Genomic DNA, 17449 nt, shown 5'->3' on the forward strand with positions numbered 1-17449 from the left:
CTAAGCACTTAGGAGAGGACAATACAACAGAATCAGCAGACATGTTCCCAGCCCATCTATAAAATGAGAATTAAGACCGTGAGCCCCCATGTGGAACATGGGATTATGTCCAACCTGATTAACTTGTATCTACTCCAGCATTTAGTTAAGTGCCTAGCACAGAGTAAGCATTTACCAAATACCATTTTCTTAAAAAAGGAGGCTCACAAATGCTTCCAAAATCTCTTTCTCAGCCTTGTTGTCTGAGAGTATTTTGGTCACCACTTTAGGTGAGACTGTATACCTTAAACTGGTTGTGGACAAGGAAAGTGTCTACCAACTCAGTTAATATTGTACTCTCCCAAGCACTAGTACAGTGCTCTGCACACAAAAAGTGTTCAATACAAGTGATTTGTATGGAATGATCATAAGTTTTTTTTTTCTTTTTTTGTCTGGGGAGTAGTTTTAATGTTTTCATTTGAGCTGCATTGGCAGAGGCAGAAAGAGTATGAGGAAACACAATGGCTTGACCAGCTTTTCAAAGAGAAGGTAACAAGATGTTGGTTCAAATAAATTAATCAGCCAAATTATCAATCTCCCATTTTCTATAAAAATAATTTGTCATAACATTTTAAAATACTGTTCCCCAATTTTTCGCCCATGGGAGGATTATTTTTTCCCTCATATTTCATAAATAATGTTACTGGGATTGCAGTTGCTGTAAATTTAAGCACATAAAGAAGGACTATTGCAGATAATATCTCCATGATAGCTCTGGAAATCAGTAGTAAATGTTTGTGGTTTGATAGCAATATGTCACCAATATGGCACAAAATTCTAAGGTTCCATACTTACAGTTTATTCATCAGTTACAAGTCATTCAAGTATCATTTATATTCCCAAAATGTTCTTATTTTCCAATCAGCAGCACAGGGGGCTGCTCTGTGGGCAGGTTCAGAAGCCAAAGCAGCCACACAACAAGACAATCTCAGTTATGGCCATGTGCTCCACTGTATTGCATTCCCGGGTTTAGCAATTCAAATTACCCACATTGCTGCTAGGTAGAACGTGCTTTCTTACTGTCCTGGTAGATTTTTGTACTCAGGATATTTTTGTTCATTCAGCCTAATGTGGTAAACTCAGTTTTGCATGGTTATTTTTGTTTCTGTATTATCAAACTTTGAACCAAGTTGCACCATTGAATATCTCCTAATCCGTTATTAGAAATAAATGGGGAAGGGCATGAGAGAGTTGTTTGCAGTTCTGAAATATTTAGTTGCTAAAAAAAATTCTACCCAAATTCCAAATCCCCAAATAAGCCAGTCTACATAAATTTCCATGTTGTTTCCCCATAGGAAATCCTGCTACAGAGTTTCATTTCTCTAGTGGTTTATTTGAGGGAAGGGCAAGGAAATTGTAAAGAGGACTGTTAAGGAGAAAAGCCAAGCAAGAAATTTGATTTCCAGGTAAATACCTGATCTGGTTAAGCATTTGATCACCCCACCCCCCAGCCTGACAGCACTTTTATTTTAATCTAGTCCCTTGATCTGTAATGAATTTGACTGTCTGTCTCTACCTCTAAACTGTAAGCTTCTTGTGGACAGCCATCTACTGTTCTGTACTCTCCCAAGCACCTAGTACGGTACTCTGCACACAGTAAGTGCTCAATAAATATTACTTATTGCTGGATTGCTGCTGCAGTAACTTCAAATAATACAGTTCAGACTAAATATATTTTATTTAAATGCTCTTCCCTGACATTTAGCTGTTTTCTTACTAGAGCTGTGGAAACCACCTTAAAGCTTTAGGGAGAGAGGCGAAGAGATTGGAAGTGAGGAGAAGAGAGGGGGTGAAAGAAAGAAGGGACAGGAAAGTTGGGGGGAGATGGGGGGAAGGGAGGGGGAGATCACATACCTGAGTTTGGAAGCTGCAATTGCTTTCTCAAAAGTCAGTGATAAAAAATGGTTTCAAGCCATCCCTTCCCATTTAGAAAAACTGGCTAAAGAAAATGTATGATATCTATTCCCCTGATTGAGGGTTTCTGCTTGGGAAGCTGAGCTGTGTTTTCAAAGTTCAAGCAGTATTCAGGGAATATCGCAGGATGAGAAACTGATAGAGGAAAAAAAAATACATCTACTGAACAATTGTAGTTTTATTTTCTAAGAGAGTGAAATAGCAAAGAAAACCTGCATCCCACAGCAGAAGTGCAATGGCTTAACCTCACACCTGTCTTTCCAAGTCCCCATCTCCCTGATTTAGAAGCCAACTAATTATTCCACAGCTTGTCAGGTTCAGAGCAAATGACTAGCATCTAGCAAATACAGTTGTCTGTAAGGCTCATTGGGAACTGGGCTTGCAAACATTCTACCTTTAGGAAGTCTGATAATGAGGAGAAAAGTAGAGTAAAACTCAGTTATCAGAAAAAGATGCTAAACAGGCATGTGGTCTAAGTGAAAGACTACCAGACCATGAGTCTGGAATTCTAAGAATCTCAGATATTCCTGATGCTCTGGGAGACCTTAGGAGAAAGGGTATTAAGTGATTCCCAAACCTCAATTTCCCCACCTGACCCATCTCTTGCCTACCTCACAGGAATGTTGAAGGAATAATGTTAATAGATTAGAAAGTTTAAAAGTGCCCAGCTGAGTTCCCTTCTGCCTCGTAAACAAACATATTTTAGGAAACAGGTTCTTTTTTTAAAATAAATTTTAAAGAAAACTGTCTAGCTCTCCTCTCTGTACTAAATACGCTTAATAATTATTATAAAACTCTATTGTCATCTACCAACTCATTACACTGTACTTTATCAAGTGTTTAGTACAGTGCTCTGCACTCAGTAAGTACAATTGATTGATCGATTGATTAGGCACTTGCTATACCAACATGCATTGTATTCAGCACAGGGGCAAAAGCAATTTGGCTCAGTGTCCCAGAGCAAATACTCACACACTTTCCCCATAGGGTGGCCATTTGTTTCATCTTATACTGGACACTCAGATTTTCAGCTGGTCTTGTACACATACAGGAATGTTTATGTTCAGTATCTTAAGGACAGAACTTCCCTCCACCAAAGTCCATGAATCAGAATAATAATAATTAATAATTATGGTACCTACTAAGAACTTACTACGTGCCAAGCACTGTTCTAAGCACTAGAGTAGATACAAATTAATCAGGTTGGACACAGTCCCTGTCCTAGTTGGGGCTCACACTTTTCTCCCCATTTTTTATAGATGAGGTAACTGAGGCACAGAGAAGATAAGTGACTTGCCCAAAGTCACACAGCAGATGTGTAGTGGAGCCGGGATTAGAACTCAGGTCCTTCTGATTCCCAGGCCCATGCTGTATCCACTAAGCCATGCTGATTCTCTGCCCTGTGTTCATAAGAATGTAGGAGTGCAACACAAAACTTCTGGAGAAAGTGGGGAGCATGGGAGTGGGGTCGGGGGTTCTCCTGCAGAAACATTCTAAATCCAAGTCGCCTCTGAGGCACTTCTGTGAAATGGTGTGTATGTCCTCATCATATTGCTCTAAATGCCTGGCATAACACCTGTGACATCATATGTGACTGGTAGTCTCAAGAGCCTATCTATATATATGCCACTTGGGAAAATGTGGATAAGCTGTATGGAGAAAGCTCTTTCTAGAAAACTGCATCTGCACAAAGATACACATATACACACACACAGTGGATACATTTATTAAAGAAATGGCTAACAAAGTTTATAGAAATGTTTTAAAAAGGAAATGTCAAAACTGAGTCTTTTTGCCATTGGCCTCCTAAAATGGTAATAGATAAATATAAAGATATGCACCTAGCAATCCTTAATTCTAAAGACTCCTGCATTAGAGAAAGGAATTGCAAGGGATCTAGATGCACAAATTGAGAGATCAAAATTTGGTCATAAATTCCTCTCTGAATTAAGCAGCATGACCCAGTGGAAAGAACACAGGCCTGGGAGTCAGAAGATCTGGGTTTTAATCCCAGCTCCACCACTTGTCTACTTGTCTCCACCACTGAGTTTGCCCAGTGGTCAATCCAACCCAGGATTCTGCCTCTGTCATTAGCATTAAATGGTCCTTGGAGGAGGACAGACTCTGTGAAAGGAAAAACTGGAATATGAAATGATCAAAGGTCAGTGGTCCACAAATGAATCATCTAAATGTTCAGGTAATGCTAATTGAATTGTTGGCAGAAACCAATTACAGCTCCCTCAAGCCAGCAGACAGAAGCCATGCTGAAATCTATGGCAACATAGTTCCAATCAATCGATCAATCAAAGCTATTTATTGAGCACTTAATGTATGCAGAGCACTGTAATAAAGCCTGGGGAGAATTCAATAGACAGAACAGATCAATAGATAGATGAGATCTGTACCCTTATAAATTTACAATCTAGGGGAACTGAGCCCTTAGGACTATCTCTGGTTGCCTTTGAAGATTTAATATTTACTTCATTCATTCAATCGTATTTATTGAGTGCTTACTGTGTGCAGAACACTGAACTAAGCACTGAATATTCTAGTTTCTTTAAAAAAAGAAAAGCAGTGTCAATCATTATTTTATTGTATTAATCGATTACCTGCTATGTGCAAAGCATCAAATAGGCGGCTGGGGATCATATAAAAAATAACACTTGCCCTCTAGGATTTTACAACCTAATAGGGAGATATCTCCCATATGTGGCAGCAGGTATTTGCAAAGATAATTATTTCAGATATGGAGCCCACATTCTGCATTCGGTTAGCTTTTCGGTTTCAGTTTAGAAATCAATCAATCGATAGTATTTGCAGAGTATTTACTGTGTAAATATTCTTCCAGGATGTCAAAAATTTAATTCAAACTTCAGTTTGTCTTCTCAGAGATTCCTTGCCAAGTGATAGCTAATTTATGCAAACCATTAACAACAGCAAAAAGTCCCCAAACACTCAGCAGGTTTATTCAGTCAACAAATGAATTCACTCTTCCATTTTATGGTTCAGACAATGATTCATTTTCAGTTTCGCCCTCCCATCTTGCGGGCTTCCCTTGATGCATCTGGATGCTAACAGGTTCCCATTTTTCTGTTAGTGTGCGTGGGCACCTCACTGCATTCTTTTCGCAGCCCATTCATCTTTGGAGAGAGAGAGATTTAAATAGCCTAATTAAAAAGCATAGTCTCAGTTTTGCTCTTCATCCTGGAATTGTAATCATGGATCATCTTTTAATAAGCTAGAGGCATATTTTCACAGTCTGTCACTTCTTTGTAACTGTAGTACCACTCCTGCAAGGACTATTGTAAGAGCTTTATAGAAAGCAAAGCTGTATAAGGGGGCAGGGCAGCTGACTAGAGATCACGCGTCTGATTTAACTCTGAATCAGAATTGCCATCTCTCTGGGGGAAGTTTCATTCATGTAAAAGTAAATCTTAGATTGCAATCCAATTTCTGAACCTCTGCCCCAGGCTAATCAAAACACTGCCTAAAGCCCCAAGTCAGGCAGGCCACCTGTGAATCCTGGTAATTAAGGTCGCCTATGCAGATTGCATTCAAAACAAAACAAAACAAAAAACAGCCTTCTGCTCTTATGATTTTAATTAACTTGGAGGAATTCAAATGCCTTTTAGTCATGAATCCAAGATTCTCTTCCCCACAACGGATCCTTTTCAGTAGAGGCCAGCTAATTTGAAAAGTCATCATCCACAAGAGAAGGAGCCAAGAGGTTCTAGAATGTTTGCCTCTTATCAATCAGAAGCCAGATGCTACAAAAGCCCTCTCTCTGGATCCATGCTGTTGAGATAGGCAACAAGTGGCATTTAGTGTCTTTAGTAATACGGCATTATGCCCACCAGGCCTGGAACCTCTGGCACATTTCACCTTTAGAAAATAAAAGCATTTCCTTAAGGAGATGAGACAGAGAGCACTTTTTCTGCCCAGTTTCCTGATTTTTAAATAGCCAGCAAATGCCCTATGGCTACTCTCACTTTAAAGGAATGCAACAGTTTTCCTTCTGAGCAGAGCTGTTTGAGAAGAATATGGGTATGTCCAAAAACACAAATCCAGAAGGGTGCTGGCTGAAGGAGATTTTTAAGATTTCAAGGAGAGTTTCAATCGCCATAAGCTGACTTCAACTCCAAATCAGCAACCCAAAAAAATACAGTTGTTCTCTGCACAACCAGTCCAACCCCAGCCAGAAAATAGCAGAAGCACCAAAGTAGGGCATATGCAAGCAAGGGCAATTGTCTCAGAGACCACCAAACCCTTATACCTCTGTTACTTAACAAATACACCAATATAGAGACCAATTGGGCCCCTCTCTTTTCTTCAGTCTTGCCTCCAGAAGCAGATTTACTAGTTCTGTTTCCCCAAAATCAACCCTATCACCCTGCTGACCCACCCCTCCAATCCCTCTAGCCTAAGGAGCTGAAATGACTGTGAAAAATTCATTGTACACTGGCTGTGAAGTTAAAAAAAAAAACTACAGTCCAGATGGCCCTGGCTCTTAAAACAATCCAATGCTATTGTGAGTAATCAAAATAGGCTTTCAGAATAAACACAGTAAATTTAATTGATCTGGGGAAATATTGAACAGCTGGAGTATTAAATCAGCATCAGAGTGAGAAACGATTGGGTAGTCCAGAAACGGGAGATTCACTCATTCATTCATACAAACGTATTTATTGAGTGCTTACTGTGTGCAGAGCACTGTACTAAACGCTTGGGAAGTACAAATCGGCAACATATAGGGACGATCCCTACCCAACAATGGGCTCACAGTCTAGAAGGGGGAGACACACAACAAAACAAGTAGATAGGTGTCAATACCATCAAAATAAATAGAATTATAGCTATAAACACATTGTTAATAAAATAAATATATTAAATATGTATATGTTTGCATATGATAAGATGACATGCTGTAGTTATTTGTGATCGACAGCTCTGTGATCAGAATTTGTAGTTTAGGGCTTATATAGTGTCAATTATATATTCAACCTTTTTTGAAATCCATTACTTCCTGGTTATTTGAACAACCATTTGTTAAAGCCTTGTTCTTCCTCTTGTCCCCGACTTTATCTAAATATTTTTCTGTGTGTGTGCATGTGTGTCCCATTAGATTGGAAGCTCCTTGAGGGCAAGGAATGTTTGTTTTGTTTCTGCTATACTCTCTCAAGAACTTAGTTCAGTTCTCTGCATCCAGGAAGCACTCATTAAATGTGATTAACTGAATGACTGACTGATTATTTTTTAGGAAATAATAATAATAGGAGACAGACTATATCCAAAGCACACTATTCTTTACTTTGATTTTGGCCCTTCCCTAGTGTTAAAATAACACACTTCTGCCCAAAATTTGAGTTAGTGAGTCAATGGAGTTCATGTACATTATATTCATAAATAGGACTCATAAATTGCCCCTTCCTACCTCACCTTGCTTCTCTCCTTGTACAACCCATCCCATACACTTCACTCCTCTAGTGCCAACCTTCTCACTGTGCCTTGATCTTGCCTGTCCCGCCCCCAACCCCTATCCCATGTCCTGCCTCTGGCCTGGAACGTCCTTCCTTCTCAAATCACAATTACTCTGTCTCCCTTCAAACCCTTATTGAAGGCACATCTCCTCCAAGAGGCCTTCCCAGACTAAGCCCCACTTTTTCTCATCTCTCACTCCCTTCTGCGTTGCCTTGACTGACTCCCTTTCCTCTTCCCCTCTCCCAGCCCCACAGCACTCATGTACATATCTGTAACTTTATTTTATTTATTTGTAATGATGTCTGTCTCCCCCACTCAAGACTAGACTGTGAGCCCACTGTTGGGTAGGGACTGTCTCTATATGTTGCCAACTTGTACTTCCCAAGTGCTTAGTACAGTGCTCTGCCCACAGTAAGCGCTCAATAAATACGATTGATTGATTGATTGATTGACTAAGTTCTTGTAGGCAAAGTGACTGTTTATTGTTGTAATGTACTCTCCCAAATAGTACAGTGCTCTGCATACAGTAAGCACTCAGTAAATACGATTGAACAAATGAATGACTGAGAATGACTCAAAGGCCATGGATTAGATTCATAATGATCCTGACAAAGGGACTTGTCAAAAACCAAAAGAACAAATTTCAGTAAATAGCTGAGGGTATTACATTTTGAAAGAAAAGACAACTCTTCTATTACAATATGGGGATTGATGGATTATCTTTCACTACAGCTGAAAGAGATCTGAGTCACAGTGGATCTCTACGTAACAACAATAATAATAATATTTGTTAAGCACTTACTGGGTGTCAAGCGCTGTTCTAAATGCTGGGGTAGACACAAGTCAATCAGGTCAGACACAGTCCCTGTCTTACATAGGGCTCATAGTCTAAGTAGGAGGGAGAACAGGTACTGAATCCCCCATTTTACAGTTAAGGAAACTGAGGCACAGAGGAGTTAAATGACTTACCCAAAGTCACACAGCAGGCAGTAGGCAGAGCTGGAATTAGAACCCAGATCCTCTGACTCCCAGGTCTGTGCTCTTTCCCCATGGCCATGCTACTTCTGACGTGCTCGACATTAGCTCGTCAGAAATGTAAGTAAAGAAAGCATGGTGTCAAAATGCATAACACAAAGATATGATCTAGAAACTCCAAAGTAAGTCTCCTGCTCCACATAGTACTCACAGTGGTTTAGAAAAAAAGTGCTTTTGATTCTAAAATAATCAGTGCAGTATCTAAACACATAACAAGCACATTAACTCATTAAAGGGACACTGCTGCACATTTTGGACAAAGTTCATTAAAAGGAGACCAGTTGTTGATGCTGAAAGTGGAGCTTGGCTTCCCACTGATGGAAGGATGGTTTCAAGACACTTAATGAGAGCAATTTAAAATCACTTAGTGAAGCACATGCAATTAACTAAGCATTCGCAACTCTTCATATTTGAATGCAGCTTAAATACTCACATTCTGAAGCCAGTTCTACCAGTTAAATATACTGGAAAAGAAGACATACGGTGAGGATCAAATTCCATTGACATATTTCATGTGTTGCAAAGAAATAGAAGGCCAAAGTAACAGCTGAACACCCAATGACAACTGCCCATTTGGCACTTGCAGCCCTAATTATATTTATAATGGTGAAACAGACCCCAAATAGCTTTTCCTTCCTCAACCTCAATCTGTCCCTCTACCCCAAAATGAAATTTTATTTTATTTTCATGCAGCCCTCCATTACGGAATAGAAGGTATAAAGCCAACCTATATTCCATTCTCAAAGTTTTTCTGTCCATCCCAAACGGCAAACACAAATAAAGCTAGTGCCCACATCTTCTCTTAGTTCTGCACCAGGGTGGTGAAGGGCATACTGAATGAAAGATGATTGAAAGAGGAAAAGAGCGATAGCTGGATGGTTCATTAGGATTTGGATAACTTCAGAAATTATTATTATTCTATTTGTTAAGCATTTACTATGTGCCAAGCACTACTCTAAGCACTGAAGTAGATAAAAGTTAATCGGATCCAATTTCCCTGATTCCGGATAAAAATGTTCCCTTTTCTCAGAAACCTTTGAAGCAGAATTTTCTGGTGAGAGATCAAAGAGCTGCTTCTCTTGTCAGTACTCCAGAATTTAGTGATGTTTTCCTGTGCTATGTCTGTAAACTTAAGCCAGTGAAGCCCCACAACCTGTGCCCCTGTTTATCAGCATTATAAGATGTTTTGTAGAGTGCTTCCATTACCACATTCCTGCAATTACTTTCCTCTTCCCCCAGACATAAAATCAGAACCAACTTGGCATCTATGAGAACTTGCCTATTTTAAATGTCTCAGTGCACTGTCCAAAAGGAAAATACTGCTGAAAACCTCAGCTGCAGACTGTGAGCCCACTGTTGGGTAGGGACTGTCTCTATATGTTGCCAATTTGTACCTCCCAAGCGCTTAGTACAGTGCTCTGCACATAGTAAGTGCTCAATAAATGCGATTGATGATGATGATGATGATGATGATCATGCAGAGAGAAAAATGCTTCAAATATTCACTCACACACAAACACACACCCTATCCATTCCACTTCATAATAATAATGATGATGGCATTTGTTAAGCAGTTACTATTTGCAACACAACATTGTAAGCACTGGGGAGGCTTCAAGGTGATCAGGCTGTCCCACAGTCTTAATCCCCATTTTCCAGATGTGATAACTGAGGCACAGAGAAGTTAAGTGACTTGCCAAAGTCACACAGCTAACAAGCGGCAGAGCTGGGATTTGAACCCATGACCTCTGACTCCCAAGCCTGTGATCTTTCCACTGAGCCACGCTGCTTCTCTAAAAATCAACTGAAATGTAGCTTTGAGGGATGAATCCTGTTGTAGGTGATACCTTCTGCTTTCCAAAGAGGGATCAACATTGCTGCTTTCCATTTATATAAATTTCTTTACACCTTTCGCAACCTTTTTAAGTTTTTTTTTTTAAATGTCAATGCACCCTACTATTTTCTCCTCCAGCCCCACCCAGGACCCTAGGGTATTTTCAATTTAATCAATAAGTTTTATTCCTTGTTCCATGTAATTCCACTTTAAAATCTGGCAGGAAAAGGAGGGGTGATTACTATCTCATACCAACATATCCCTTGCTAACATTTATGGTCCAACATAAGCATAATATGTGCTTACTATGCGCTAAAGCTTGTGCTGAGAGATTTGCTTTATACACTCCATAGAGGTCTTTCCAGTCTTCTTTCTCAAATCATGGATTTAAGGAAAGTATTGGTGTTCCTTTATTTGAGAAATACAGGTTAAAACAGTGTTCATATAAACAGAAGGCTTGGAAAGCCTCTTACCCGAACTCTATCCAGCTCCTATTGTTAAGAACCCTGAGCTCAGGTCTGATCTCAGACACCAGATTCTGGCAAAAATCCACTGCCACTTTAGGCTCTGCTCAGGCTCCAATTATTTTACAAATCCTAGCAGCTCCAGTACTATGAGGACTATTCCTCTTTCTATCAATTATTTCCTTTGTCAGTTTCCCTCCCTCTTAAGGTTGATATTTTTCTCAATAAAATAGGAAAAAAACACCAACCTCTTTCTAAAATTCTATGCTTAAAATTTGATGTTATTAACTTTGGCATTGCATTCATCAGTTAGGTATCTTAAGAACAGCTAGCCCATAGATATTTAGTACGGATAAGGATTTAGAGCAACACACAGAACAACCAATGCAGAGTAAAACAGTAAGTACTTGGGAGAGTACATCAGACTTAAAGGACAATCCCTGCCCTCATAGAGCTTACAATCTAGCAGGTGAAACATCAAAAATTACAGATAGGGAGAAGAGAATGGAAAGACAGCTGTATGGCTAATTGCTTAAAGAGTAGAGTGTGAACGTTGATGATTGGTTGTGAGTGATATACCATAAGTAGTAGAAGTCCTCAATATTTCTAAGTATGACCTCAAAGTGAATTTTTCTCATTACTCTGTTTATTGTTACAATATATTTTTGGTCACCAGGAAGCTGATCAAAGATTTATAAACTTTTGGAAGAATGTGCTTTAGCTGGATTTGTTCCCTGCAGAGGGACTATTCAAGGAATTGGGTCCTCTATTAAAAGCTAGCTTTGCCAAAAAGGATTGAAACTTTTCTCTGTTGGTATGGAAGTCATTTCCAATAGAATCTACAGGAAAATGGATTGGTTATTTCCCAGCATACAAAAGAACACAGCATTGAAAGAGTCTTGGATTTTTGCTTCCTTGCTACAGGTGCTGTAGTTATTGCCTTCGTGGTCTGTTGGCTTCCTTACCATATACGACGCCTGATGTTCTGCTATATCCATGAGGATCAGTGGACACCGTGAGTATTTTTTAGTGTGATCAAAGATGTTCCTGAAGAAGTCACTAAGTAGATCCCTGAAAGTGGATTTCTAGAAAAGGTGAAAGAGGTAAATGATTGAAGAGTGATAAGTAATTCCCTGTGTGTAGTATACAAGAAAGTAATGTTATTTACACCAATACATTCAGTCCTCATGCAATACGGGTCCCTTTATTTGAAATTTTTATCCCTAATTTGTCCATAGTATTTGCAATCATTCCCATGTGAAAAAACAGCTTATATGGGCAGGTATCCATTTTTCCCCCCACCCTTAAACTGTTCCCCTAATCAATTCACTTAATGGTGACTCTCAGATGACAAATTGGGGCTGATTCTTCCCCTCTTCTCTTTCATCTCAGATTAATTCTGCTTCATGCCAGCATTTCTTCATCACTAGTACTGGGACCCGGCTCTCCGATTGAACGCAATGTGTCTCTGTAGAGAGTGGTGTGCATGGGCTATCTCTGGTCAGGCAGAAAAAAGGAAAAGGAATTTTTCAATTGAGGAAATCTGGGATGCATCTTTTGCTACATTTAAGATGAAATATTATAAAACATCTGGGACCAGGATCCCATGGAATGGGCCCAGATTGGGTAGGAGGAGGCCAGATGTAATGATAGGGACATGGAAATGGATTCAATGACAAGGGCCCAGATTCAGCAGTGGGGACAGCAATTTGATGTCAGGGGCACAATTTTGACTTTGGGGGTGTGGATTTGACCTCAGGGGCACAAATTAAAGGACAGGCAAAAGCAATAAAAAACCTCATCAATCAAGTCATGGTTGTGTGACTGGTAGCCTGAAAATGAAGAACTGACCGTCCATTAACTCCCCAGTTCCCTCCCTGTGGCTCATCCAACTGGATTTGGGGAGAACCAAATCTTTTTCCTTGCATCAGGAAGTAACATATAAAGTGGAAAGAGCCAAGGCCTGGAAGTCAGAACACCTGGTTTCTAATCCCAGCTTTGACACTTGTCTACTCTGTGACTTTGGGCAAATCACTTAACTTCTCTGTGCCTTAGTTACTTTGTCTGTAAAATGGGGATTAAATCCTACTCTCTCCTACCCTTAGGCTGTGAGTCCCACTTGAAACAGGGATTATTGTGTATCTACCCTAGTGCTTAGTACAGAGCTTGGCACATAGAATACACTTATGAGAAGCAGCATGGCCTAGTGGATACAGCATAGGCCTAGGAGTCGAAAGGATCTGGATTCTAATCCTGACTCTGCCACTTGTTTGCTATGTGACCTTGGGCAAATCACAACTTCCTTCTGCCCTAGTTACCTCATCTTTAAAATGGGTATTAAGACTGTGAGCCCTATGCAGGACAGGGACTGTGTCCAACCTGATTAAATTGTATCTACCTCAATGCTAAGTACAATCCCTGGCACATAATAAGTGCTTAATTAATACTATGAAAAAAATAATAACTTCTCTTTGCCTCAGTTACCACATCTGTGAAATGGGGATTGATTACGAGCCCCATGTGGGTCATGAACTGTGTCCAACCTAATAAGTTTGTATCTTCCCAGCACTTTATATAGTGGCTGGAACATAGTAAGCAACCTGCTGCTGAGTTCTGTTCTGCTGTCTGTTTTCAGTTCCCTGGCAGGCAGAGTTCCCTCAGATCAAGCCTTGTTTTAGAAGATGAATATTTCTTGACCACCCACAAGAACTCCAATCTTGTGTGTATGCTTTGTCACCTGGGAAGGAATGGTGACACCCCAGTACCCTCTCCCTTCCCCACTGAATACCAAGCCCTTCAAGCCTCTGACAATTATGTCCTCCTAATGTTTGCTTTGAAGAAAGTGAATGATAGCAGACTACTTATTCTATGATCTTCTCTTTATGAGACACAGTGGAATTTTTATCATTCACACCTTAGCTCTGTTGAAGTAATTTATCAATAACCTTCCCTATTTAGTAAAGGAGACCAGTAAATGCTCAGGGACCAGGTCAATCACTGCCAGAATTAATGTAAGATGTGCCATTCTAGGTATTGGAATCTGACAGACTTTATACTTACTAAATGGTTTACAATAGTGGTTGCTCTCACAGCTTCCCTTCAAGGTGAGGCAGTATTATTATTCCAGTAATCAAAAGACTAATAATAATAATAATGATGGTACTTATTAAGCATTTACAATGTGCCAAGCTCTGTTCAAACCACTAGGGTAGATACAAGTTAACCAGGTTGGACACAGTCCCTGTCCTACATGGGGCTCACATTCTTAATCCCCATTTTACAGATGAGGTAACTGAGGCCCAGAGAAGTTAAGCAATTTGCCTGAGGTCACACAGCAGACATGTGTCAGAGCTGGGATTAGAACCCAGTCCTTCTAACTCCCAGTGTCTGGGACTAAAAGAAATACCCTTCCTGTGCCAGGGTAACCAAACTATGTGCTTCCTCTGTGAAGAACAGAAGAGAAGATGGGCTCAAACTGCAGCAGGAAGGACTGTGGTTAGGGATAAGCCCTGGAATAGTTGGCCAAGGTGTGGGGAAGTAAGGAGGGAGATTTGGGGGAAGGAAGAAGGGTAGAAATATTGTGGAATCTTCTTCTCTAGAGCTCTGTAAGAAGACTGGTACCTATCTCTACTGGGATATTTCAGAAAATCCTGATTAGAATCAAAAGAGTAAATGACCAAGGAAGAGCCCTAATATTTTGCTTTGCTTGTCATTACACCCTCTCTTAGCATTCACCATATTTTTGAGATTTCTCTCTCTCTTTCTTCTTCAGATTCCTCTATGACTTCTACCACTACTTCTACATGCTGACCAATGTTCTCTTCTATGTAAGTTCAGCCATCAATCCCATCCTCTACAACTTGGTGTCAGCCAACTTCCGCCAGATCTTCGTTTCCACCTTGGCTTTCCTTTGCCCTCCTTGGAGGAGAAAGAAAAAAAGGCCACCATTCCCCGGGAAATCCAACAGCATTTCCAGCAACCACACATTTTCCAGCAATGTGACCCGGGAGACACTCTACTAGGGCCTCAAAAAGACAGCCTTGAAGTAGGGGTGAAGCATGTCCTGACCTCATTCCACAGTTCATCAGAATGAAAGAGGCCAGAGAACTCCCCCCTTCCAGTGATCTCATCCTTTACCCAATAGGTTGAGTGTCTATAGAGCTATTTTTCTTTGAAACAGAAGACTTCATTCTGTAGCCACACCAGGATGATTTCCTTTTTAATGTGTTGGCCTTCTCCTTATTGTGAATAACATCTACCTATTGATTTTGAACCTAGGGTCCTGGCATGAATTTAGCTAAGGTGTCACCTAGAAGCTGTGGCATTTCTTTTACCTCTTTAGTACTGAAATTCAGACCACGAGTTTTACAAAGTCAATTTCTGCTCAATGCCAAGATATTCCCCTATCTTCCCTCTTTTCAAGTCCCAGAATGAGACCATTTCTCCTGGAGACACTAAACAAGGTGGTTAATGAAAAGTAATTAGTTTTCAGTGAAAGGGAGATCTTCTTTGTTGCTAATTTAATGGATATTTAGAGTAAGGGAAATGAAATAATAAACAGCAGGATTTGAGCTCTCAGGGACCAGAGTAGTTTTCTGTAGATGCAATTCTGAATTTCAGTTAACAGGACAAAGGAGCTCAGGGGAACCAACTCAAGGGATACAACCAAAATAGAGAAAAGGCTGATCCAGTGGCCCTGGGACCTTGTTCCAACAGTACCTGGACTGTCTGCATGACAAGGAAGCAAAATGTGGAGGAAAAATAGAATTGTTGAATCTGAAGAAGGGGAATGTGATTTTTAATAACTCAGCTATGGTGTTACTTCTGAGTCTAAGGCAAATTAAAATTTTTGTCCCCCAGCTAAGGAAAATGATCATCCAGAGGACTCAAGGGACGAGTGTCTCCTAAGGCCTCAGAAAACCCTGGGGTTTGAGGAGCAGAAGTAGTTCACCCCCTTGCTCTGACCCCAAATTCTCAGCCATTGGCATATTTTACAGGCCTGAATTCCAAAGGGACTAAAGGTGAGAGATTGACAATTGTTCCCAAATCGCTCAACTCCCAATCCAATAATAATACAATAACCAGATATCTGGTGTTTGTACCTGTTCAGCTGGGTCAGGTGGAGAGAGGGACCCACGGGCTTAGCCTTCTGTTCAAGGGTAGCAATGGGCCCTACTCCCTCCCACCTCCCCATTTTCCAATCCTGACAATCTTCCAGTGTGTCAATGGGCCAGAAAACACCTGATTTCTCTGGATGATAATCTGGGGTCCTGGTAAACATGCTGGAAATGAGCATGCAACCTTGCCCTTTGGACCTGGGGATATGCCACCAGGGTGGTTCTACCTTTATGCCCACAATCTCTACTTTGCTCCCAATCACCAACTCCAAGCCAAATCTCAGTGTCATGGGCACCTGTGAATGATGGAAGGAAATGGTGCTGGGAAAGGACTATGAAGAGGGAAGAATTTGACTTGGAGATACACAAGCCACTGATACATTAATCCTCCACCTTTAGCACCAAGAACTAAGTCTGTCTATCATTTTACCTGGCTACAAAAAAGGAGGTGCCCTCAACATTCATAGTACAGCCTTGCCGATAACTAGAGGCCTAGAGACAAAATGATCGATATCATGCCAGTGGGAAAGATTTTTATAGATCTGTCAGCCTGGGAAGAGATAGAAAACTAGTAAAAAAAAGTCAGTAAATGGATAAACATTTTTTTTGTACAACTCATCCAGGTAGTGCCTGGCTGGCTAGAGACCCAGCTGCTGTTTTAATTCTGTATTATAACTAAGGTCTCATGTGGTAAGTGAATCTTATGCTCCTTTTCCTAAAAGGCAGGGGGTGAAGAGATTGCCAAGATTTAAAAGCTCAGCAGTTCATCCATCATGTGCTGTAACTTGGCAGACAGCCCAGACCTAGGTTCTCATGGTTCCTGTACCCTGGGAAGAACCCCCTTCTAGACTGTAAGGCATCTCTATATGTTGCCAACTTGTACTTCCCAAGAGCTTAGTATAGTGCTCTGCACACAGTAAATGCTAAATAAATACAATTGAATGAATGAATGAACCCAGCAGCACTGCTCTCTTCACCATACAAAGGGAAAATCTAAAGGCTTGAATTTTTCCCCCAAGAATGAAGGTTCTTTCTCTTCTCCCATGGCCAAAGACCACTTAGTACAGTGCTCAGCACAGAGTAAGCCCTTAGGAAATACTACCACTGGTGGTGGTAATCTTGTCATGGCCTAAAGGACCAAAAAAGAAAATTAGAATAAACTGGAATGCAACAATCCATTGGGAGGGAGGAAGTGAAGGAAAAGAGGGAGAGAGGGAGGGAACTGTTGGTTAAATTTGTGCCACATCCCACAATCCAAATAGGAAATTCTAATTATGAAATACCTGGTTCCAAAAGGTTGGTATCTCTGGCTGCTTTAGAAAGCATCCCATTAATTAAACAAGATGGATGTTTGGTTTTTTTATTTGCTTCAATAAAACCAGACATTATACTCTGTTTACCGGTTTCTTTCTCAAGCTGCAGGACAGAACGAGACAGTCAGTCTGCCTCTGAGGTCCCATTTTGTTGAATAATCAGAGGCAATGTAATAGAGCATAGGACTAGAGGCAGGGCACCAGGGTTCTAGTCACGTCACTTCACAGTGGAAAGTTAAGAAGCCATTTGGTGCT

At 40.5% G+C, this 17449-nt stretch overlaps 1 protein-coding gene across 1 annotated transcript in view; it reads left to right on the forward strand.

Moving 5' to 3' along the window:
- NTSR1 (neurotensin receptor 1) overlaps positions 1-16519 on the forward strand; it is a 90366-nt gene extending 73847 nt beyond the window's left edge. The window contains exons 3-4 of the mRNA XM_038750744.1: positions 11689-11779; positions 14537-16519. Coding sequence (XP_038606672.1) covers positions 11689-11779; positions 14537-14786 — 341 coding nt within the window. The 3' untranslated portion in view covers positions 14787-16519. The remainder of the gene's footprint in view (positions 1-11688; positions 11780-14536) is intronic.
- Positions 16520-17449: the final 930 nt, after the last annotated feature.

This window comes from Tachyglossus aculeatus, chromosome 8 (genome assembly GCF_015852505.1).
Source record: "Tachyglossus aculeatus isolate mTacAcu1 chromosome 8, mTacAcu1.pri, whole genome shotgun sequence".
Taxonomy (NCBI): Eukaryota; Metazoa; Chordata; class Mammalia; order Monotremata; family Tachyglossidae; genus Tachyglossus; species Tachyglossus aculeatus.